The sequence below is a fragment of the Neodiprion virginianus genome, chromosome 1, assembly GCF_021901495.1.
Source record: "Neodiprion virginianus isolate iyNeoVirg1 chromosome 1, iyNeoVirg1.1, whole genome shotgun sequence".
Classification (NCBI taxonomy): Eukaryota; Metazoa; Arthropoda; class Insecta; order Hymenoptera; family Diprionidae; genus Neodiprion; species Neodiprion virginianus.
Genome location: NC_060877.1, coordinates 6,261,634 through 6,287,643, shown reverse-complemented (window position 1 = coordinate 6,287,643; position 26,010 = coordinate 6,261,634). Strand labels below are relative to the sequence as shown.

At 44.5% G+C, this 26,010-nt stretch overlaps 1 protein-coding gene across 1 annotated transcript; it reads right to left on the bottom strand.

The window, feature by feature from the left end:
- Positions 1–463: 463 nt before the first annotated feature.
- Positions 464–22,913, bottom strand: LOC124303451 (uncharacterized). The gene is made up of 2 exons (XM_046760665.1): positions 21,863–22,913; positions 464–3,908 (listed from the first exon to the last, which is right to left on the bottom strand). The coding sequence occupies exons 1-2, from the start codon at positions 21,929–21,931 to the stop codon at positions 2,517–2,519; spliced, it is 1,461 nt and encodes a 486-aa protein (XP_046616621.1). The 5' UTR covers positions 21,932–22,913; the 3' UTR covers positions 464–2,516.
- Between the last annotated feature and the right edge of the window lie 3,097 nt (positions 22,914–26,010).

Sequence of the window (26,010 nt, the reverse complement as noted above, 5' to 3'; positions counted from 1 at the left end):
GATATAACGGAGGATATTTGCAGGGTGTGTGTAATAATTTCTCATATTTATTTATACGACAATGAGTTTATTGTAAAACGGCATCTGAATAATGGCCAAGGCACAGCACTATATCGTATTATCGTTACAACATATATGTATAGATTTGACAGTAAATATTACCTACACTGTACGTTTTACTCGTATTATATATTGCATATAAAAGTGTCGCTTATAAAACTATATCTCGGTTTCAACTTGGTACACGTACAACGTCGTATACTGAGATTGTATACGATACCGTATATGCGGGGCTTAAAACCGTTCAAAATAATTACATGCTAAGTATAATATATGTGCGGTACAAAAATGAGCATTATTCAGTTTTCGCAGTGATCAATGCGACACAAAACCCCAATTGTTCCATTCGTTTGCTGATTTTCACTCTTTTGAATCTCACAAGCAGATTTAATGTAAAGGGTGAAAAAAAATGTGGTGAAATCAGTGAAGTGAGTACTTTGTTTTATTTATTTATTTTTTTTTTTGTTTATAGTTTTGAGGGCGCTGGTCACATGGTCATCATCCGAACCGCAAGAGGAACTGTCTCAACGAATGAGGTAATTATATACGATAAAATAGACTACTTATAATTTATAGTGATAACATAAGACTACAAGTGATTTATGCGAGAATGTATTGCTCTTACAATTTATTACGTCAAATTAAACTACGCTTCTAGATAATTATCCTTACAATATTATCGAAGAGACTTTATTATTCGATTATTGAGATATTTCGATTACACGACGTACGTTGTTTGAATCTTTTATAACATATTGTGTGACATCCTTAAATTAGTTAACCGTATACGAGCTAGATGGGAGAGGGGAGGGCTGCGGAATTGCTGCCGTGACAAGTTTGTTCGGATCCACAGTAGCGAGGCCCGTCGTTAATTAATCTAGTTTACCTAGATTATTATTCTTCAGGATAAATTACACGCTTGAATTCTCAGGGCTCTGGCTACCGCCGATCAATCCATCGGGGAAACTTCTTCGTCACAGAAGCCTTAACCGCCGTACGAGTTTCGAGAGACTGTCAATATTCGTAGATCGTCAGTTTGCAGGGTGAGTGCTCGGTGATTTTTTACTTTATTAATTATCGTTTTTTTTTCTTTTCAATCAGATTAGAATTACAATAAAAGTACATTGCATCGCACATTTTTTAATTTCGTGCAGTATTACCACAACTTCGATGCAATATTGACCATCTCACAAAACTATTTTAATTATATTCGTACGTTTTATTTTTCATCATAAATAATCAACCAATTAAATAATTACACCGCCTTAAGGCAATATATGAAATGCGGTGAAAATATTCCTAGGAATAACTACGTAAAAAAAAAAAAAAAAACAATGTCTTGTTCAAGTTAGCTGATGGTGAATTCATTTATTAATAATACGTTACTAAATACGTCCTTATTATATTCATGTAAATTGAAATTATGAAATGTGCAAAAGATTTTCCGTCGTGAGCAAATCATTTTACGATTAAAATTCGAGGAAGCAGGATTTTTCTTTAATCTAACGTTTGCTATTTTTTAGCAATCTTCTGTATCCATACAACTTATGTTATCCACGTACCCATACACGTATATATTATATCCATTGATGCACGATTATATTGACTGCTCGTGAGCGAGTAGGAAAAAAAATAGGATAAAAAAAAACGCACGCACGTAGAAAATGAGCAATTATTCATAATCGCGAGAGGTTTGGGTTTTGCGGTTTGGATACGAATGTCAGATTCTTACAATTATCGATAGTCAATTTCGTATTGGTTGAAAATACTAGAAGGCCTACTAGAATGACGGTATTCACACCTCCTCGTATTTTTTTATTCTTTTTTTTTGTTTTTCTTTTTTTTAATTTCTTTTCATTCGTACATTTCCTTTGTCTAATTTTTGCAGCGATTACAGACGCGGCTGGCACATAAATAATTCTAATCGCTAATACGAGAACCGCCTCGATCGCTAAATCACAAGAAGCAAAAAGACTCCGATTCATTCCACGTCAATGGACGGGTGTAGAATCTATTATATAAACTTAAAATTAGGGTGAGGCAGTTGAGTTGGCAAGATCAGCAAAGAACTCGCTAAAGATTCGGCACAAAGTTTTTTGTTCTCCGTTTTTTTTTTTTTTTTTTTTTTCATTTGTAGAATTTGAATATCTGTGAGGTTCGTGGGCTCGCAGTTTCAAACATGACAAAAAATAACGTACCCGAAGAATTCCGATCGATCAGGCTTAACGGAAGATTCAAATTTCAAATTTTGAGTTCCGATGTTAGATTTCTGCTAGATTTCTAAGGGATAAGTAAATCCTAGTCTGTTATTTACGATCAGTAAACGGTGCAAATTTGACTGTCCAAATATTGCATTCATGTCTGATTTCGTTTGCTATTGTAAGATTTTTCTATCAAGCATGATCGATAAAAAACTTGGAAAAAAATAAACAAAAATCGACAATCCCAAGTATCGCCTAGAGAGCGAGAAACTTCATAAGAGTTTCATGAATGAGCTGAGGATTGATACTGCTGTCGGCGGTGTATCGAACGCCTCTCAACGATCCGTCGTCGTGACTGACGACGCCGTATTCGCCTACGATGAATCCGTCGGGTGTGCGTTCCTCGACCCTGTACCTGCGGTAGTTCCTCCCCTCGACGACGTAGCCGACCTTGTGACCATCGTCGGGTTCCTGGGGTCCCGAGGGTTCAGTGACGGCCTGCAGTCCGTGGACGTTGCCGTTACTCCCGACGCTGACGGCCTCGTCAACCTCGTAATTCTGCTCCTCCGGCTCGTCGGAAGGCTTAACGGGGCGTCCGTCGGGCCCGTAGACCTTCGCCGGTTCTCCGTAGACCCTCGCCGGCTCGGAGTAGACCTTCGCAGGCTCGGAGTATACCTTCGCGGGCTCCGAGTAGACCTTCGAAGGCTCGGAGTAGACCCGCTCCGGTTCTCCGTAGACCTTCGCCGGCTCGGAGTAGACCTTTGCCGGCTCCGAGTAGACCCGCGCAGGCTCCGAATAGACCCGCGCCGGTTCAGCCTCCGCGTAGAGCCGCGAAGGGTGCTGGGTGAAGAGGAGCGTCTGGTAGTGCCGGCCGGCCTTGCGGCCCTGGGGGTGAGGGGCCTTACCGTCGGGCCCCGTCGCCTCGACGGACTCGCTCGCCTCCTTGCGGTGATGGCGGTGGGAGGGCCGCGATCCGCGAGTCCTGGGAGTCGTGGTTCTGGGTCGTAGGCGCCAGTTGGTGCGCGGGGCGCCCTCGTCGACGGAGAACTCGCTGCGGTTGGACTCGGAGACGATGTTGCTCAGCTCGTCGGCGGCCGTCAGGGCGGGGAGGGGGGTTACGAAGGTGATCGGGGTCGTCGTCGGGGCCGTTCGACTCGCGGTCGTCATCTCGTCGTCGACGTGGTGCTCCACTCTGACCTTGTACGGGGTCGCTTCGACCGTCGAGGTCACACTGACCCCGATCACCTTTTGGCTGACCGGCTCCGACCTGGGTGTCAGCATCGAGCCGATCTCGCTCGCCGTCGAGAGGTTGTCCAGCAGCGACGTAAGGCTCGCCGAACTCTCGACGGACTTTTGGCTTATCGGGGAAACCCGGGATTCGTTTTCATCCTCCCGTCGTGGCGGCGCTGCGCTCGAAGTTCGCGACGTTCGAGATATCCTGTATATCGACGCCTCCTGACGCTGCGATTCCGCCGCCACGTTGTCCGTCGTTGTACCGCCTCGACGAGAACCTCGACGTCTTATCGGCGGCTGCGCCATCGCTCCGTTTATGAAGACTGAGAGGAACTCCGTTCCTGCTAGAACGTCGTCTCGTCTACCCGGAGCTGATGTACTCTCTTTCCAAACCAACGTCGCTTGGAGGAAAACCTGGAACATAGGAATGGATTGTCGTTGTATAGATATTTACCGTACGGAACATGTGATTGGGACTTCTATTGGCCAGTACTGTTTGAATCTACAAAAACTGTTCGACGGTAGTCCACGCAGACCAGTTTCGGTGGATTTAGAACCGTCATCTTTGATAGTGTCATCGGTATACTTAATAATACGTTATAATGTAGCTGAAACTTTGTCTCTTCAGATCTCAAAGAAGAGTTGCTGGAATTAGGATCAGATCAGCGGGTGGTAGGAGAACAGAATGTGTCTCTGAAAGAAAATTGAGCAACGGGATAAGCCGTTTCGTCTGCTCGGTGTGACACCACTGTGCATAAGTTACTTTGTGCCCCTGCGCAGTTATGACAATTGTTGCGAACACCTACGCGACTGGAACTGATATGAATGCAATTACGCATCCCGAGTTAACTATCAATTTGCAAACAATGGTCCAATTCGCCACGTATCCGCTACCGTGCCAATCATCATGGTCGAATCTGCGGAGCGATGATCACTCGCTTGAATACGCAGTGCGTCTTGTTAATCTGCGTATCAACTCCTATGGTAGAGCAGAAAAAAAGGAGAAACATCACGGGACGAAGAACAAGAGGTCTTGGCTTTAGAGCTGGCTGAAAACGCTTCTGTTTAAATTACCGATAAGATCGTCACATAATCGAACATCGAGGAGGCTGGACCAGCCTTGGCCTTAACGCGCAGCTAATCTCTTCTTTCTTTCAATCATCCTTCCTAATGGATCACGACGTTTTTTACCGACCTTGATTTCTGCTTGTTCATTCGTTACGTGCCTAAACCGTTCCACTAGTTGACGAAGACTAGCTTCATCAGCAAATCTCGTACTTTACACCAACTTCGATCAAAACTAGTTTGATCACCTTCCGCACTATCGACCCTGTAGCATTTCAGCCTCGCCCGGCACAACTCGGATTACAGCACCATAAACCGTCGTCCGAACTATCCATGGTTCAAATTTACACCACGAGTGATCAACGGTGCAACATTCGTCCAGTTCAAGCACCCATCGAAGACGGAAAAAAATGATTTTCGGGCCGAGCGAACGACCAGAAAGCCTGGATCTTGACCCGAGGAGGAAGTTCAGCCGTCGGCGATCAACGGAGTCCAAGGTTTGGCGTAGGCAAGCGGAACTAAGGCCTCGGACCAATTTTAGAACTTCAATACGACATCGGGTATAACTGGTACGTCAGACCGCATGCCTTCGGTGTGATCAACAATAGACAGGAGTGCCCCGGACGCGTCTCCGACGCAACGAAGTTAAGCCACATTCATCCCGTAGCTGGTGGCGCCGATTTACGCCAGTCGACTCGATCCTTCCCGACAATTTGTATCCTCGGACTTTATTAGAACCGGCTCCGCGATGCGGCCACCCGATTGCCGTTAATTTCAGGACTACAAAGGGTATTAAAATGCCACGCGGTTATTCATACTCCCGCCAACTCTCACCCGGGTTCGCAGATATTCCTGTTGCACACGCTGTATGTGTGCGCAGGTTACCGTTACACCTCATCGTCAACTCGAATTGCAGAATTCTGGTCTGCAATCCCGGCCGCAGGACTATCCTTTCTCTATTTATCTCCTTCATCCTTGGCCTGACTAGACGCTGCATAAAACCGTCGTAAAAAAATTTTATTTCAAATTTTACAAAGTCGCTGTGATTTACGGTCTATAGAACGAACAATTTCTGCTGGCGAAGTCGTTAACGACTCTTTTTTCGGATAAAATTATTCTACGTCAGTTTGTGGATCTTTCCAAGTTTTTTGTCTCGACTCATCGTGAGACGGTCCAATATCACAGAATTTCGCAAAAGCTTTTACTTCATGTTGTTCGATAAATTTAGTGAGGAACGGAACAAGCTTAGCAAAATAGCGTTTTTGAAGAGCAGTTTCATTTCTTTGTCCTCTTTTTTTTTTCTTTTTGCGAAACCAAGGTTGCAAGCTCTGCTCCTGCCCGAGTTACCGATCCAATGTACAAGATACATGCTCGTGTCATTCGAGTTTGAAATCCCGCGATGTATCAGGTTCTATGGAATTTGCAATAATGGGGGGAGGAGGAAGAGAAAAAGAAAGAGGGATCGAGAGAGCAAGGTCGTCGTTGGGTGTGGCGAAGTACGTCGATACCTCCCGAGGTATTTCAATTTGTGCACGTACGTATACGCACGTATGTAACACGGTACGTTATACGTATATCTGTTCGTAAGTATGCGGAATGTCGTTAAAAAAAATATTTGATGTAGGAAACCGGCAATCAGCGGCAGTTAAGAAATAGGCGAGTCGTATTGGATTATAATACTTAATTACGGCCTTTTTCTACCAGTGCCAATTTTTATGTCAACGCGCATACGGACAGCGTATACCTTATATGAATATTCTGTCCTCCCACAATCTTATTGACAGTGCTAATAACAATATCTGTGCATAATAATCGATACGTGTGTAGGAAATTCCGGGTGATACACTTTTTCATGCTTTAAACGTTTTTCTCTCTTTTTTTTCTCGAGACTCATTATCAGCTATTTTTCATCACTCAGATCGCAGACGTACCGGTGTCTGCTTGTAATGTACAATTCCACCCTAATCAGCCTATACGCCATCAGTTTTTTTTTTTTTTTAATTAAATAATGCAACAAAATCAAACTTTGAATAATTTTAATGAGTTAATATAACGATTATGCAATGATTTATAACCGCTTATCTAAGAATCATGAATAGTGAAAAAAAAAAGATATAAAAGAAACAATCCATACCGTGAGATAAATTTTTCTTGCTAAAAATTCAGGCATTAATTTAAATACAAATTCAAATTTCAAACCGGTTTCTTGTGTAGAAAAAAAAATAATTACAGATTCAGAAAATAAATTATTACTTTTATAATAAGTTATCAAGATTTTCTTCGACGTCAACAATAACAGTCACAAGTGAACTGAAACTTGATGTGTCTGAATAATCAGATCATTTATAGTATTCCATTTGAGAAAGTGCATGATATTGAGACATTGAGAGGTAGAAGAGAAAAGAAAAGGAAAGAGTCGGTGCGGTAGCGATGCCAAAAAATTGAATCAGGCCCTCATCAATTAACCGAAGCTAACTTTCATCGCTTATATCTACGAGTAGGTATTACGAGTATAACATGTATAAGAAAGAAGATGCCGATTACGTAAGTAAGGTGACGCGTCTGGCACTTTAATAAGAATACGGGATGCGCGAATTTTTGACGTAACTTATAAGCTTGAGAAACTGCATCGACACGCGCGTTGGATAACTTGGAAAGAATCCGCACCCACTCGGTGCAAAATCGTCTTACATGTATAGGTGCGAGATCGGAGTATAAACCAAGCGACGAGAAAAAAAGAAAAAAAAAAAAAACAGAAAGGAAAAGAAAAGGTGGAGGAATGGAAGTTCTCAAGAAATTCCAAGCTGTTCCTGCCTGACATATTAATAATGACGTACACTGAATTCCGAATATGTAATCCCACACGAGCCACGCGCCTGCCGCCTAATAAGCGAGATGAAAATTATGAAACGAAATCAAAACACGTTGAAGTGACAAACACGGGCACGGATCACCGTGGGCGAGAATTCGAAAAATTTCGTTGAAGAATTTCATCCGATCATCCGAAACCTCGTCCTTGTTCTCGGTCTTCTTCGTTGTTTTTTTTTCTTCTCTTTATTTTCCATCCCGCGAAAGTAAAAGCTGAGGAATTCAGGTCAGCAGATTCCGTTCGCAGTTCGGTGTTTGTGCATCGCGCCTTTCGTTATTTAGCAGCTTCTTTCCGCGTGGGTGCAAAGCAACGTCTCGTACGTACGGCAATATCAATGTTATTCGGGTTTCGGATATGCGACCTGGTGGGTAACGACCTGCGCAACAAGAGGACCACAACGTCGAGCAGCGTATCCGGACACTCGGCCAGTTTCACTTTCGGCCAACGTATTCAACCGGCGAGCGTATTTGTTTGCACAAGTATTCTCAGCCCTCTGCTTAACGTCGATGAGATTTTTGTCAGGAAGCGAAAGCGAATCCTCCTTATCAAACGATCGCGAAATGCGCAGGGACGCGCCATCGGATATAATATGAGAAGCAACGCGAATAATGTTTAAATTGTCTTCTCATGGTACGAGACTCGAGCATTCAATTTCTTCATATCGTTTTTTAGAATTCCTACTCACGGAATTTTTTACACGTATTTTCAAAGAGTCTTTTTTTTGTTCTGGATTCCGCAAATTTCTGCACCTCGTTTGAGTGCTCCGGGTAAAATTTGTGGTACGTTGAATTTTTGGTTTTTGAAAAACGACGATGGATCTTGTCCGAGAAATTATAAAGACGTTTGATTTTGATTTGATAACGTTGTTTTTCGATATCGAGGCTTCAGTACCGAGTATCGAATTCATTTTGACTACCGATAAGTAAAAAGAAATGTCCGAAAGGGTCGAGAACGATCTTTGCCCGCGTCTGAAAATAGGCTCAAACATTTACACGGACCCATACCAATTACCGTTTTTTGCCCGCGATAGTTACCTAACTTTCTCCTAAGCCAAGCAGCACTGACTTTGAAGGTTGCGTGCCTCTAGAGGCCTCGATCAACAAACAATTCACAACGGTTGTCCGGTCGTTGATTCGGCGTTGCGTAGGAAGGTGCGACTGGGCCCGATTCACGCCGGGGCCTCTGGCCCATTGGGCAATCCGATAACGCGTATCGCTTCTTCGGGTGCCAGAATAGCGTTGCGGAAGCCGCGATTCTCGAGGCGAGAATATCAGGAGAATCGGATTTATATCGGAGGCACGTGCAAAGGTCGAATTACCGAAGGTACGTTACAGCTCGTCGAAAGATCGATGAGGAGATCGAGCGGCTCGGTCACCGTTATTCCCTTTTTGCCGAACGCGAAGCGTTTCGCCGTCGATTCACCGGGAGGTTAATCAAGTGACTGCTGCCAATAAATAGCGGATCGAACGGAATTCCCGCTAGGATAATCAACGAACTATATATCATAGATCAAAAATCGCGGAACGGTGGACTCGGTCCCATCTTCCGTGGGTCGTAAATCCGATTCCGACGTTTCTTTCTGGATTTCGCGAAAAGCGGGTGACGACGCGTCGATCCGAGTATTATATGTGCCTGCATGCGCTGAGACTCTTGAGCAACCTTTCAGCTCGGTCGAAAGGTTTCAGGATCGTGGGAGAAAGCCTGTCGTGCAGTCAGCTTGAAACGGCGAACGTCGGCCACGGTCTGGGAATCCTTGAAAATGTCTCGGCGGGAGGAAATTCCAAATATTTGCAAGCCCGGACGTGCGTGTCCTGCAAAGCGGAAGACTCGCAGCCGAGCTTTTCGTGACCGAAGATCTTTCGGGCCGGAAAATGATCGAAGAGACGAATCCAATCGCAAGCACGAATTATAAAAAATGCTTCTAGCTTTTCTGGAGCGAATCTCGTTACGTGGGGAAAACCATCGGCGTAATGCCGAGAGGCTTCGTGACTTTGTGTGGGCAATAATCGCATCCTATCCGCCGACACAAGGTGACGAATAACTATTCGTTGTCTGTTGGCAGGTAGTAAAATGGGACTATGGCCTTGCCGGCGAGGGCGCGGAGGACTCTTCTCTCTTACAGAGTCGAGAACAAACCCGTACGACTTGGCATTTACGCTCAGTTATGTGAAAGGCTCATTCGTAGGCCGGAGCGCGATATTCGTGCTTCTCATTCTGCTCGAAACCTGAGCACAATGCATCTTCTTCCTATCCTCTTAGAGAAATTCTTACTTCTGCATACCTTAGAAATTCGTATATCGGAAAAACTTTACATTTTACGAATGCCGAATTTCAGATATTACGGATAATTGTTTTTAGAGCGTTGAAATTTTGACGTCGAAATATTTTTACTCGAATGAAATCGAAAGCTTTGTATCTGTAAAATATAACACAGAGTTGAAAATTGCCTTGTGTATAACCGCGGTAAAAAATCGTCCTTTATTATTCTTCGAAATCGTCATCCTCGATCGAAAATGAGCTAATGAAACGTTAAAGCTCGGTAGAAGCTGCTCACATCCTGCAAGAATATCCCTGTCTGTTGCACTTAAACACTTTATCGCCTGCAGCGCCGCAATTTGAGTAGATAATTTGTGTTATTTCTGCATCCTTAATTGCCCGACTTGCCATACGGATGCTTTGGAATTTCCAAGAGAGACGGACGAGGACACGCGCTGCAGCCTACGGATCGAAGTCTTAATCGAAATGCGGTCCGCCCGATGCAGAAAGGTGCGTATTTCCTGCTCGCTGGCTGAAAATAGCTCCAATCAGATACGGGACTGAGTTGTTGTCGCGAAATGGGAAGATACGATTCAAGATCCAGAGGGAGAGGAGGGCCGGCTGCGGGTATTTGAAGAGGTAGGCGTCGCGACGCCTCACGGATCGTTGATAAATCATAATTAACACGGCACCGTCTACCAGAGTACCGTGGGATATAAGTGGAAACACCGTGTGTTCAAGCTCTTATCTCTTCACCTAACAGCTTCAACGACCACAAAGCGACACCCGGATGCATCGAACATCGAGTCCCAACGATTGCTGAGCAGTGAAATTTTCGACGCTGAAAAAGGTACGATTCTAGAAATTAACGACAATTTCTCCCGATTTTTATTTCATTGATACATGATGGATTAATTACATTAAAACTTGATTAATTAATGTTTCCCGAAAAATTTACCGAACGGTCGTCGAGTATTATTCTTCTTCAATTATTGCGATGATTCGATGTCGGTGACAGAATAATTGTTAAATTACGGCGAATTCACATTTTCAGATATTCAAAATAAGTAGACGAAAGGCGTACGGTGCTTTTTTTCGCACGTCTGATGATCGCCGAAGGCTGAGGGACGCGAAAGAATGTAAAAGTCGCCCCGGATCGAGTGACGGCGGTTTTTGCGCGTCTGCATGTCGTGAATAAAAGTACGCGGTTCGCGTATAAACGTGGGTAGTTAAAGTATCGACGAGGCCTTGTAATTTATTAAGCAAGCTTCATACTTTCTTGCGCGAGCTTCTGCGGAACTTGACGCAAGGAAATTGCTACAATTAGAGCGGTACACGATATCAGTTCTTGTTTTTGAGGTACTCGTCAATAACTTTTGTAACGATCCTCATTTTACGCCTACAAATATAATCCACGGATAGGTGAAATCACGGCTAATCCGAATTATAGGTAATTGCATGAGATGCGATCAGTCCCCGGGTCCTGTTATAAAAAATAGTACGTTCTAGAAAAAAAATAGGTATATATTCTTATTAAGCGAAAAGTACAAATAAATAAGTAGATAGGAAATTTAGAAGATGGTACTTAATTTTTTATTTTTTTTTTTTTTTTGACTCGTAACGTAGTGCAATCAGGCACCACTTTTAGTATAAAATATAATAGAATACGTCGCGCTCGTTTCTTTTCATTAATGATTGGGGTAAAAAAATTGGCCTTCGACGAGGCATAAGCGCGGAGATGAATCGCGGTGTAAAGCGACTCGGAAGCGAAACCCATTACTCAGAGGCGATCTGTGGTATCTAAAGAAGGAAATTTCTGAAAAATCGCACAGGTACTCGCTAATTAACAGATCGTCGCCTCTCGATTGCGTCGCGACGTTGAACAAGGAAGGTATCCGGCACGTACGTTTTACCCGAGCAACGAGAGTCACGCAACTTGGTTCTCGGAACCTGAAGCTGCTGGACAAAAGCCGAGAATATCGGTCCGACAATTTTTCCGCAATTTTTCCACGTGCGTCGGAGATGTCCCGCGGGATAAAAACCCGACTCCAACTACTCTCGGGATCGTCGTTGCCGGCGAAATCCGCCTGCGCTCTGCTCGCTCTTCCTGGTACCACAGTGCAGGGACCCGATGCGTGAAGGTCGTTCAATGCCGTCGGTTGGTTGCCAGCTGCCGAGTAACCGGCTCGATGGTTTCTTCATTCGACGACTTCGGTCCCGACGTGTAATCGGGCCTCGGGCGAACTCGCTGAGCGCTCGAATAACTCGCAATCGGCGATTCTCCGAGGCTCGAGACGTCAGAGATCCTCTTCGACGAGGGAAACGAGAGGAAAAATCGCAAAGAGCCGAGGCAGCGGGTTCCCAAATCGATAGCATCATAAATTTCCGTTCAATGGTCAGACTTATCTCGAAGGGATCGCGCCATTAGAGACTGCCGCACGTCTGATATCCATCGAGGAGTTTCAGGTTCTAATCGCTTGAAGATATCATTTTTATGGGAAAGGTTGAACCTGTTGCCGATTAGCTGCGCGAGGCGCTCGAAGGGTCTGGTCTGAAGTATCTGCAACGCGGGGTGAAGACGAGGTTAAAAAAAAAGTTCCCGGCGCATCGTCGAGGCGACATCGATCGAGAAGAAAAAACAGCGATCCAACCCCGGGGAATGGGACTTGTGTCAAATTGAGGTATCCTCACGACTGTTGAAGCTGCGGCAAGCCGAGGCAATTAAGCCGTAGGGCGAGACCGATAAACCTTCCGTAAGTGCTCGGCTCGGCTCAGCGAGTCTCCGGAGTGAAAAACGGGGACCGTCGCGACCTTCGGCCGGGGAAATCGCGTCCCGCAACGCGGCGTACGCGACGTAACCACGCGGATCCAAGAGCCATAAACACCACGGTCAAGGCTCGTAAGCTCCGTCCTGACTCGGCCAGGATGCACTCGGCATAAAGGACGATTCACCGTCCCCCTGGTACGTATTTCACGGTTTTTAGTCACCTCGACCTTGCCGATCTCGTACGAGAATCCGCGGAGAACGGAGCCTAGGCGATGACTCCTGGAACTCCGACGAAAAGCTTTACGACCGGTCGGGTCGAGCTCTCCGAGACTTGCGTCATATATTCAGAAGGCCTCGCAAGGACGCCACGGGTCGTCCCTAGGCTCTTACACCCTGATCCGGCCTCCATTTAAACGTCTCTCTTACGAGCTCGGATATGACGCACAGGACCGCGGAGCCTCGCGTGATTTCAACGGGTGTTTTTTTCTTTTTTTTTTCTTTTTTTTGCGTCTTCTTTTCTCCGCTACTACCGAATTTAGCTGACCAGCGAATTACCGATCGCGCAAAAAAACTCCGCTTCGAGGAAATGCAATTATCCTCGTAATCATCGGCAGGTCAGGATACAACCCCAAAATGTCAATTTTAGCTCTGACAGCCTGTCACTTTCACATGCTCAAAAGGACGAAAAAAGAATTGGATCTACGGTTACGATTTTTTAATTGCAGCCTGTTCTTCGGGCGTACGATTCATTCGTTCGATCACTTTCACGAACATCGGTAAAACGATCGTACGTAAAAGCACAATCGAAAGTAGATCGTCTCTGCACGCCGAACTTTGTACGCAACGCAGGCATAATGAGACCGATTTTTCAAAACCGATCGCAACGTTTCCTTTTTTCACTTCTGTGTGACTTAGTATCGATTTTGCTTCTCCAACGATTTTATATTCCTATAAAATCGTGGCTATTCGCAAAATTTTTTAACCAACGAGCCAATCTGATCCAAGGAATCCATGGCACTCGAGGATTATCGCGAGGGTATTTTCTTCACCGGTATTTACGGGAGAATGTTTTAACGGGGTACGCGAAACGTACGCCATTCGCAAAACCGGCGGTAGAAATTCCCCCGGCATCTTCCCAGCCGTTCGCATCGTTAGCTATACATAGACTCCAGAAGCGATAAGCTCAGTCCTATTTATAGCGGTGTATTATTTTCTTTTACCGATCCCCTCGGTCCGGCTTCGGAGTTCTCACAACGATGCCGTGCACCGGTTGAGACCTCCCGGGTGAACGGTTTTATCACCGCCACGGCTACGCTCAGAATCGCCACTACATTAAGCTCCGATCCGTGGCCGTTGTCATCCACGCAGAGGACGATTTCGCTCCTTTTTCCTTTTTTTTCTTTTTTTCTTTCCCCACATCTTATAATACTAGTTAAGGAACGCGCTGATTTATTACGAGTCATTAGCTTTTCTGAGGGTGCATCGTTGTGCGATCGTGAAATAACGTCTGAAAAGAGGCGCTTAAACATCCCGCCCAATGACCGTCGTGCATGATAAATCCCCAGAAATAAAGCCCGCAAGCGCTGACAGGCGTGAGCTTATCAAGCCGGATTCGGAGACTCGCACAAGGTGCTTTGGTAAAATCCTCGAATGAATTGGTCTGATCCGATGCTTTACGATCCGGCGTCAAGTTTCTACGGCAGTCTCTCTCTTTTCCAGTCGGGCAAAATTGTTAGCCGTATTTTTTTCGACGATCACCCGGTCGGCAAAAGGCGCCGTTCGAAACCGATCGGGCGACCTCAAGTCGGCTCGATTCTCGGAGGCGATAATCCCACCGATCATCTTTCACCGACGAGTTCACAATGTTATTGTACTACAGCCACTCGACACGCTCGGATGAACGGCTCAATTTATTTCAGTGACGAGTTAATTGCTCAATGACGGGAAATCGGACGCGTCAAGTGGGACGCCCCGTCGCAAAACGGGAAGTGACTCGTTCCCCGGACCGGATGTTAGCCTCGATTTTATCTACTCTGTTCTACGGGTGGCCGAAACGACCCTTGATAACGGCGATTCAATGCTTGCACTTGTTTTGCATCTCAAGTCAACGAATCTAGCGAGCGAAAATTCGCGATCGCATATCAAACGTCGAAAGAGGCGTCGCTCTAAAGTTGGGATTGAAAATTATAGCGGGAAATTCTCAGTTAATCTCAGTCAGCCTCGACTGTCGGTATTTATCCTGTTCCTGAAATTGAGGTTAATTTCGTGCAATTTACAAACTTGAAGAATTCATTTCGCTGCAAGTAGCAGGTTTTTGATTCTGCACAGTTTAAAACTACAATGTTCAAAATTTATGAACTTACACGCGAATTCGAAAATGCAGCCGGATTTTTAAACGTGCAAAAGGGATGCAGAGAATCTCATTTGTAGGATACTTTCTCAATTTTCAGTCTTGATATTTTTTTTTTTTTGTTTTTTTCTAATTTCTATCGTTGACATCATTTTTTCAATATTCGTAAGCATAATGAAATGAATGAGCAACGAAATTTACCCCTATGAAATAAGTTGAAACATGACGAACATAATTAGAGAATGTAAAATTAGAGAAAATGAATTAGTTTGAAAATTCTTGAGATCTATGCTGATTCAGAAATTTCCGTCGTATAGATCCTGAAATACGTTATTGGGAGTTCCCCGGATTGAATTCCCCGGCGTTTAAAACAAGATCCACAGTTCCGTCTAGATCGTCCGATTGTTCGTGCGTATATCCTAAACAGGTTACCAACACCGATCAGAAATAGCGAGTCGGTTGTTTCCCTGCGGTTTAGAGATGACGCGATTGAAACAAGCCGGCTGTATGGCGGCTAAAAATAAATTTGAACGGTCGATCCATTGGCAGAAAAACTGCGAGCAGGAATTCAATTCTTCCGCAAATTTCTCAAAGATATACCTCGTACGAGGAGATTTATTCTACGACGACAGCGATTCTCGGTATGGTTTATGTCCGAGTTCCACCGCGATCATCGATCATCCAGGGAAGTGAATATAATACGCGGTGCCTCGGCCTCTGCAGTCGGCCACGCGAGACTTTTACGCTCTCTGGGATGGAATCGGCTAACGGAAGATATAATGACGAGTGCATTAATCGTAGACCGGCCGCCTAATACGACTTTAATGAGTCAGCGGCGGTGCGTTAAACGCGATACCTACGCCCGCTGTGCGTGCAATTACATAAAGCGTGGAATTTTTTTTCGTCCTTCCATTGCAAGTCGGGGCACAAATTAGAAAAATTCCGAATTATTTGATGGCGAAACTTGAAGTACGAAAATCAAACTTTCACGAAACAAGAAAGTTTCGAATGGTCCAAGTTCCGAAGTACAAGATTCCGAAAATTCAAGTTACGATTGAGTAAAATGCCGAAAAATAAGGTTTATATACTTACGCAACGTAATTTACCCAACAAGTGGGTGTGAAAAATCAAAAAAACCGAGTATTAAAATGACCAAGATTCCGAACGTAAAAATGTCGAAAATCCAAAGTGGTGAAACTTTGCAGAGCCTGAAATTCACAGAATTAAAAATCTTCGTTTATTCGGAATTTCGATGTTTCAGATTTTTACATTTTCTCACTTCCGCAGTTTCGAAACATTGACTTGTCAGAGTTACGCCCTTTTGACATTTTATCCTTGCGGAAATTTGAGTGTCGGGTTTCGGCAAAGTTTGGTTTCTTTACTTCAGGTTTTGCCACCAAAAAAAAAGTTGGAATTTGGCGCTTTCGGAACTTTTCAAATTCCAAATTTCAAATCCCGCGCCTGCAAATGCCCGTCTGCTCGGTTTGCTTCGGTCGCAACCTTTACAGGACTTCTAATGGGACAATTTTTCAACTTGTCTGTCTCGTTTCCTAGTCAATTAATCCGATAATAATTGCGTGTAAAAATACGCGCGGAGAAGACAACGCAATGTTTTTTCATCCTTTTTGTCCCGACGTTTAATTATTCTCCGTATTTGACAAATTTCTACGATTTCGGTTCAGCCGCGATCAACTCCAGTTGGCCGCGATAATTATATTTAAATGTCAATAAAATCACACCGCCCATTATTATACGTCAGACACTTCCGCGCGTCCTTCGAAACGTTTCGTACTCTCCGCAGGTATGCCGTACAAAACGTTACTGATCGACGATATTTACTCGTCAATTATTTATTCGTATATGGCAAGACATTGTTGACACCCGGAATTATTCTACACGGCTGCGGATGATGATGTCGACGTTTAAACGCGCTCGAGGCTCTTGCGTCAGGTTACTCGGAGAGAGAGAGAGAGAGATAGATAAAAAATAAAAGATACAAATTCTCAACTCGGATCAAAAATTGGAAAAAAAAATCACTTTCATCGATTTATGCAAATAGTGAGATAAGTCGAGCGGTTTTCAAACCTGAGAAATTTTAAAAACCTCGTCTACGAGTTGAAATCGAATACGAAGCTCCGAATATTATCTCAAAATCGAATAATCTACTCCTGCAGGTGAGTAACGCATTATTCCATCTCTATTCTATTAAGAATGCAGAACTTTAATTCTGATTAGATTGAAGCTATTCCCCTAAAACTCCTTTAAGAAATGTCAAGAACTTTTGTCGCAAATAGGCGTTCAAGACAAATTTTCACCATTCTATGTCGATTTTCGCTAATCCTGACTAAGAGCCTGACGTTCCCCTCGACGAAAATAGCAGCGCCGATCTTGGTGGTTGTCGAGGTGTTAGAATGACGGATAGCATCGGAGCTCGTATTCGCGTTGTTTTTTCGCAAGCTCGACACGACGCTGAGCTTTATTTGCCCGGCGCATCCACTCGAGTCCCTTATTTGTTGAGACATGCTTGCGGTCTAAGGCTCGCTCATTGTTGTTAGCCGCGGAACATCTCGCGCGCATCTCTGTCGCTAATATCTTTTTTCCTCTTATTTTTCCTCCTTATCTTACCTTCTCCTAGTATATTCCAAAGCAGGAATGATTTACAGGCGGGACTTAAGCGAGACGAACTTACGGCGCATCGTGGTTCCGCCTGATTTATTTGCTGCGTGTAGAAACTACCTGTCTTTTCGTCGCACCGCATTCATCATCCTCTCTCTCTCTCTCTCTCTTTCTCTCTTTCTCTTTTTCTTTATTCACACTGCCCCGCGTAGCGGAATCGCGTTCTTAAATTCGTAGTTCTATCAGAAGCAAGCGGAGAATTTCACAAGGCTGTACATGTATAGGTGTATATTTTTCGGCGTGAAAATCTCGTGACCTGGAATCTCTCAACAATGGCATTCTTGAATTGCAACAGCTGATCTGCAGCCACCTTTGATGCAACGTGTATATCGCTCATGGTTCGAGACAGTGAAAGTAAAAGCAGTTGTATATTCTAGTCGGAACCGTATCTCGATCGCATAGCTTTATGATTCATACATTTCGGCCTCTGAGTGGAGTTCAGAGGAAATCCATTCGTCGCTTAAAAATCGATTTGCGTCAGTTTTAATCGTATAATACGAAGGATTTCACAGAAGAAGCTCTAACAGCCGTTTTTATATCTCGTGAATTCCCGTTCAAACCAACAAGTGACATTGGTGAATAAACCAACCTTCCCAGCACGTATATAAATTTACTTATTTAGTTTATTAAACCAAAACTATTTACATAATAATTCGAGAATCATCAAGTAAACCCCAGAGCGGTAATCGATGTTATATGTTCGTGGTTTGGTACAAAAAATTAAAAAAACAAATGATACAAAACCCTAGAATTACGATTAAACGGAACGTATGCCGGATGACAAGCGAACATCCTTGTAATTATATCTGTCACATTGTACTCCGGTAAGATTATTACGTACAAAAATTCGTCAGTCGTATTACGAAGCGTGAAAAGTGAGTGAAGTTGCATGCTGTATCGGGACTACGTTCGAGAAAAGGTTATAAGGCTCTTCCCCCGGGTCACGGTGAGATTTCAACCATCGTAATTTCCGCCAAGCGGCTCGGTGTGACATTACATTTCTACGTGTTTGATAGCCGAGGTTGGTATAAAGTGTCGTTGGACGGGACGGAGAATCGAGGCCATTCGAGTCGAGCCAGGCCCACGCTATCGGTTAAACGCGATCGCAGCTTAGCGCCTGTACTCGTAATCGCTTCGGAACGGGCAATAACTAAACGCAAATGGTGCACCGACATCGGTAACAAGCCATCAGATCCGCGGCCTGGACCGAAAAGGATGCGGGCGTCATCCTGGAAATAAATGAAAATTACCGAGCCACCCACGCGACTGATCCTCGTGTCGCTTCTCGTTTATTAGGTGTGGTCGTGGACTCGGAATCTCGGTTCCTTACGGGGCTCACTGTCCAATGACTGAGAGATTTACGCGCGGCTTTGATTTCCTCCTTGGTCAGGTTGGACATCGTTTATTTACCGGTTTATTATGCCGTCAACTGCGATGTGGAATCAAGTTGAGGTAGGTTTGTTTAATATCAGTAATCCCGCGATTGACGATTGCGAGAAACGCAAAATCACGATTTGAATTGGTTTTATTCTTGAAGAGAAAGCCAATTGCAGTGAATGATATTATTCTCTAATTGACATCTTTCAAAATCCTTTGAAAACATTTTCCAAACTTTAATCAACTCGTTCGATGGAACAATAATTTTGACAATCTTTTCACGATCGGTTAACTGCAAGGACATTCCTAAGCCCTTAACCTTGACGCAACTTCTCATTTTCTTTGCTCGTCAAATTAATCGGTACATCCTGTTACCGGTATAAACAAAGACAAATAAAAATAAAAATCGCGCAGTTTCAACGAATCCACGAAATCGATGGTGGGGCGATTAAATTGGAGCTGCAGTACTGCGTGAAGAGAGAGAGAGAGAGAGAGAGAGAGAGAGAGTTTATGATTATCTCTACCTTGTGTCGATTAGGCTGATTTGCTGCATTGGGCTGTCAGGTGTTTGGCGGTTATTGCACGGGCAATCTCTGGTGTGGATACGTGTCGTATATTGCGCGGGTGAACGTACCCTGGGGCGATTTGGCGAAGGTCGTCTATCGCGGGGAATTAGAAGCCAAAGTAAGGCGGCTTACGGTATTTGTAAGATAAAAATTGCACGCTCAATGATTGCTTCACCGCGTTTCTCGCTATCGGATGCACCACCTTGGTTGATGCGTCGAAATTACCGTAAATCGCGATCGCAGCCGTCGATCCTAATCGCCAATTACGCGTTACGCGATCTGCAGCCGGGATTCGCGAGCGGTTGACGCCAAAACACAAGACGAGTAGGCGAAGCAGGTTTTACTCGAGACTCTCGGTCTCTCTCTATTTTTTGCGGATCAAAGATCTCTCGAGGCGTCTTAATCGGGAGTGATCGAGCGGGGAAACTCGGGCAGCGGAGATTCTTATGGGTTCTGTGTGTTCAAATTAGGAAGCGTAGGGTGCAAGGCCGCGAAGACCGGTATATCTTTGCAATCTCTTAATTAACGCGCTCGTATTCGACGTCTGACGTAGCCTCGCAGCTTCCTGATTTTTCTACATCTTTCACGCGCGTTATTCGCCTCGGGCGGCTGTACGGTGTGTTTAATTTACGAGGAACGATTCGTTGATTGAATTTTGATCGCGGGGCGATAAGTGATGTCTAAGAATCGCGTGGCATTCTTACGTTTGACGAGGGATGCTATTGTGATTTTATTTACGGAGATGTACGTGTGGATAATTTCACGGTAAATTTTCAACCCGACGAAACTTCATTCCAGCCGTTTAACATTCGTGTAAGTTAATTATTAACAACTTCATTGTCGTTAAAGCTGGTGATTATCAATTCAACGAGGCGGCACCGGCCGATCTTGTAATCTATACCTGCTTTCCTATATAATTAAGCTCCTTCGGTTGTGTCTAAAAATGGATTCCTCATCGGTGTTCGCGAGCCTCTTCGTGCCGGCGAGTAATTATCGTTTAATGAGCGCCGACGTGTACTTATATTCCACGACGGCCAAGATCAACGCGATCGTTAAATTCCACAAATCTTTCTTCTTTCAACTCCATATGTATCCGTACCTTAAGGTGCATTCCGTTTTCTCTGGAATTTATGCGAGCGAATCGAATGACACGGTTATTCGATTTAAAATATTTTTTCCCTGTGGATTTCTTCACCGATTAATAGTGGCGTTTTTTTTCAATTTTTTTTTATAATCTTCCGGAAGAACGCAATTTACCGACGTTCAGGTTTGCTGAAAATTGTTTCACTTTTTTATAACAGTCGTCAGCGAATCGTTAAAGTCACATAGAGAAGCTTTGATCTATTTTTTAAATACTCCGATTTTTCAACTTATCGAAGAAAATAGTATATTCTTAGATAGAAATAATTCAGATGATTGAATTCTGTTAAAATCTTTAAGACTAATTCTATCGAATATAAATTGAATCAGATTTATTCTGAATACACAACAGGATACGAGACTTTTTACCCAAGAGAAAGAGAATCACGTCCAACTTCCAAATTTAGAAGCTACGACAGTCAATTTGCCAAAATCAATTCAGACAGTCCGTAACGTTTTTATGCTTTTAGGTATCCTTAGAAGACCTTAATTTTGAAAACGCAATCGTACCAGACATCGAGACCAACGGAGAACGACTCGATCGGTTTGTCAGATAACGATTGCGACTTGCTTAAGAGAGTTGCATTCGTCTGAGGATTAAGTGCAGTCGGTCGCTCCTACTTCTATGTACACAGTGTTCATAGATATACGCCAGTAGTGACTGCCGGCCAAAGGACGCAACACGGCTCGTTTTGTCTTCGACTCAAGCCACCTTATAACGCAAACAATCCGCAGAGCGGATGTTACGGATAGGTTTGCATATTCCTCCCTGCGCCTCGTGTTTTAAATATTTTTCTCACCTTTAAAACGGTCAGCTTCTGGATGATTAAAATCCAGTTTTCAACGGTTTTGAATAACACAGTCTTCGAGGATCTGACAGGAAAAGTTCAGGATTTAAAAATTTCTGAAGGATACTTTTTCTTCAAGCAAATACAAGCTTTTCATATTTTTTTCTACAATATTCTTTTTTATTTCAATTTTACGAAACAGGGACAGGTGAGTGCCAACAACCAGTTCGATAACTATCACCTCGCACTTTTAGAGAACAGTTTCAATGAAGTGTGACCAGGCAGTGCGCACACGGCTTGTCAACAACCTGCTTCGTGACTGGTCACTGCTGTGTGTGTAATTTATTCGTAACGCTGGATTTTGACACGTGGTGTATGAAAGAAAAAACAGAAAAAAAAAAAACAATCATGTGCTCTTTTTTCAGTTCAACTGGTTGAACGGTACCTTGCCATTTAGCGACTTAGGAGCTGAGGCTTAGAACTGGTTGGCAAATCTGATTGAATTCGAACTCACCAGAAGGACAAGAGCCGTAGCGATAGCCCCCGAAGGATGTTGACCGAAGGACACTCTTCTTCCTGCCATTTCTCCGCAACTTCGCACTAATCACCGCCTCCTCTCAGATCCTTCAGATCATTCTGCGACCGTCCGCTTTTCCGCGCGTGTGAACGATGCCGCACAATCGATCGAATAATCACTTTGGCGCGTACAATCACTGAACAAAAAACAACGCACGTCGCAGGCAGTACCCTTCGATGAGAGGTAAAAAAAAAGAATAAAAGAAAGAAAGAAAGAAAGAAAGTAAAATTAGCAGCCTCTCAAAGGATCCTCGTCTCTCGACTAAAACGCGTTTTTCACGGAGCCACCGCCGAGAATGTAAAACTTCATGTTGAAAAACGCTTCTGGTGGGGAGAAGACGGCAACCTGACCCCTTCCCCAATTTTCTTCTTCCTCTTTCTCCAGTCTCGTTCAACTCATCGACTGCCGATGTCCCCGATCTATCGTTAACCGAAACGCACTTTGAGGACGACACAAATCGGAGCAGGGACCGGAGTAGGCCAGCTCTGGATGATCTTCGAGTGGCCGATGGTGACAGTGGAAGTGGTGATTGGTTGTGAGCGGTCCTAACCGTAGCACAGGGCTCGGACAACTGACAGCGGGTCACAGCTGCGAAGGCCCACGGCGCCGCGGTTCTCGGCGGCTTCTACCAGCTCCACAATCTACGTCTGCCCCACGGTTGATCCACCTTGGCAAGTTACTTCCCTCGCTCTCTTTCCCTGGCTATCACCGGCTCTCTTTCTCTCCGCGTGGTCCGGAGCTACCGCGGAGGCGACTGATCCTCGGAGGATGATAGGCGAGAGAAAAGCACCGGAACTCGTCGAAGCTCAACCCTCTCGTCAGGTCCTGTCGATCCAACGATTTTCAAACCCAATCGAACTTGCGGGGCGAACGATTTCACCGCATCGAAGAAGAACGACGAGTCGCTGGCTTCGAATGACCCTGATTACACTTCAGGCGAGCCGAGTTCCAAGTCTAGAGACTGACTGGTGAACGGTGGTGCGGTTCTCCGGAGACTAGAGGTTACGATCTTTCGCACGAGGATATATATATATATATATATATATATACGTGTGTGCGTGTGTGATGTGAACACCTCCTGCTCGCTTCTCCACTGCATTTAGCGAACGGACGCGGCTTTGAGTCAACCTTCTTCTCTTTTCTCTCTACCCTTTGGATCGTTGATCAATTACCGCTATACCGTGTTACTGGTCAACGGGACACATCATTTCGGTAGCAATGACACAGCTCGGTGGGTTTTTCCGGTCTGTCACCGTTTGTAGCTGGTTGTGGTGATCGTTAACCGGCACCGTTGCGAAAAAATTACGAAACCATTTCCAATGCTGCAACTGATCGTGAATCGATCTTGAACCCACTCGGGATGTCATCGACCCGAAATCGGTGACATTGAAAATCGCTTAGAACATTGCTCGCGGGTTTTTGGAAGATTTTTGATCAACGTATCGCGGCCTAGTCATGCTTACGAAACTACTCAAATTCGACTGACTTTACAGCCTTCGCAGACAGATGAGACGTACCCTAAAGCAACGAAAACCGTGCCTCGCATGTATCTTCTTGTAATCTTAATCGGGATTTCAGGTAATCCAGATCATGGGCCGAATATCAAAATCTGTGAAGTTATTGTATACTGTGCATTTTTGGAGTCCGAGGTCAGAGGGTGAATATCGCGGTGAGTGATTTTTGCCACCTCCGAATAACCGATCCGGAGTCGTTGGGTGATATTGGAATTCGTCGAGGGCCGTCACATCCGGTAATCGAAAAGCGGGGAGTACGAGAATTAATCGGCTCGACCGCCGGCTTCGTGCATATAAAACGAGTCAGCTGATATTTTTCACATATCTCGGACTCTTTGCGGGCGGTATTCCTTACACGCGCAAGGAATGACCATCTGCATCGCTGCACCGATGCGCATGCACTCGCTGAAATGCTTGCGGACCGCCGCCAGCGTCTTCTCGGGGTCACGAGGGTTCAATTCGCGTGGCGCCGTAATTCAACGCGGTTGGAGGGTTGGCTCTAACGACTTTCAAAAAATTGGGTAATCTCGGGATGCTTCGTTCCACGCCTGCCTTTTTCCTTCCACCGCTTGGGAATTCAATTCGTATACCGCGTATCCAGTGTCTCGACGTCTCGTAAATCGCGGTTTGATTAATCGCCCTTGAATTATGCTCGGATCTGACGAGCGTGTAATTGTGTCTAAGGTTGCGGACCGGTATCGTTTTAGTGGGCAGGATCGTAATTGCCTGGTATTAAATAAGCTGCCCTCTCTCATTTACGAGACGTACTATAGGTATATTGTATGTACGCAAGGCGAGGGAAAATGAATTTAAAAACGAGAGGCGAACGGAGTTTGAGAAGCAGATGCAAAAGAACAAGGCGCGAAGCGCATCTCGGAGATAAATCGCGCAGGGCGTTTTCCCGCGACGGTATATTATTATGTTTATATACGACATTTAATGGGAAAAATCAGTCCGTATGGAAAATAAAAATCCAACAAGTAATTGACCGGTTGCAATCAGGTATGCGAAGGCTGTGCGTCGCGAGGAGTGCTCGCAGTTAAATTCCGTCGAGTCACCGTAGCAACCAGCAAAGTCGACTCTTGAGAATTTTGCCGTCCTGCGACAGACAAATTGCTGCGTATCTCTGCATTCACCGGTTTGTTTTATTACCACCGACTTAATTGTTCCGCGAGAGTCGGCAAGTATGTATGCAACTACCTATACGCTTTTCAAAACTCATGAGAAACGATCCTTTCGACTCTTTTCCAGAAACTCCGCGTCGCAATTGACCTGCGGCCTGCAGGAGAAAAGGAAATGCAAACAGACCTAAGGGTAAGAATACTATCGCCAAATAACTCTCAAGTCGTTTGAGAAAAACGACGATTAGCTACACCGATCTCCCGGCAATGACCTGGGATAAAAATCCTAACGAATCAGAGATGCCGACTAGATATGCCGAATGACCATTTAATTACGCCCGTTTTGTTCGGCGAACGAGTCTCATTAACGGGAATTGAAATGAGTCAAGCTACGAGAAGGTGTAAATTCGTGTCAAGGTGGTGCTAAATTGTATTAGGTATATCGAAAAAACCGTTTCGTCTTTCGAAAAGATGTTCATGTTAGTGTGCGATCGTTTTTTCAAAGGAGATCGACCTTGCGCTGATCAATCCAGTTTCCTGGAAAAAGTCACGGGCAACTTGCGGACTCATCCGGTCGATACAGTCATGAAATTGCATGACTTACGTCTTGTCAATAATATTTCGCAACAGCCGTAATCTGCGAAAATGAACAACAAAAGTTTGTAAACCTTAGGTTGTATAAACAAAAGTATTCCATAATCTTTTGCAAGACGATCCTGTCTGAGCCACGGTTTAAAAATTTTCTCATTCTTTATTAATTTGCAGTATTTTGACGGGATAGCGTGGCGTTTGGAGAGTCGTTAGATCGGATCGAGGTGGCGTTTTAGTTTCCTAGCATAAATTCCATCACCGAGATACGTAGTAAACCGTGACCGGCTATAAATCCGAGTGGCATCCGAAACGAAGCGTATAATTGAAGAGTAAAGTGCGTGAATGCGACACGGTGTGTATGTATTCCAAAAATAACGCCGCGGTTACACGCGTTGCACGTTTTTCAGGTGCCTGTAAAGTACAATAGCGGATAAACAAATTGTGGTATTTTTTTTTCCTGCCGAAATAAAATCCGAAAGTTGTTCTGTCGCGGATTTTGAATCGCGCTGCGAAGTTTAACACATTTACGATACCCCGACAGCGTGGCGTTTGGTAGAACGAGAGCCGTGTTTTCTCATTTTTCAAAAGCGAATATCTCCTCGAATTCCGGTATGCAAGGGTAACTGCTTCGATCCGTCTTCGCGCGCGCGGCGTATCAAATAATTTCGCACAACACGACACGGTACAAGACTCAGCTACGCGAGTCCGATGAATAATTTTCACCGTTGCATAAAACTGCTGAAAAGTATGCAGGCACAATGAAGAATTGACGCACGCTCCGCAGCATTAATTAAGTAAAGGATGCGCGATATCGATCAAAGTGCGCGTTGTTGGAATGTGAATTTTTTCCAAAATGCAA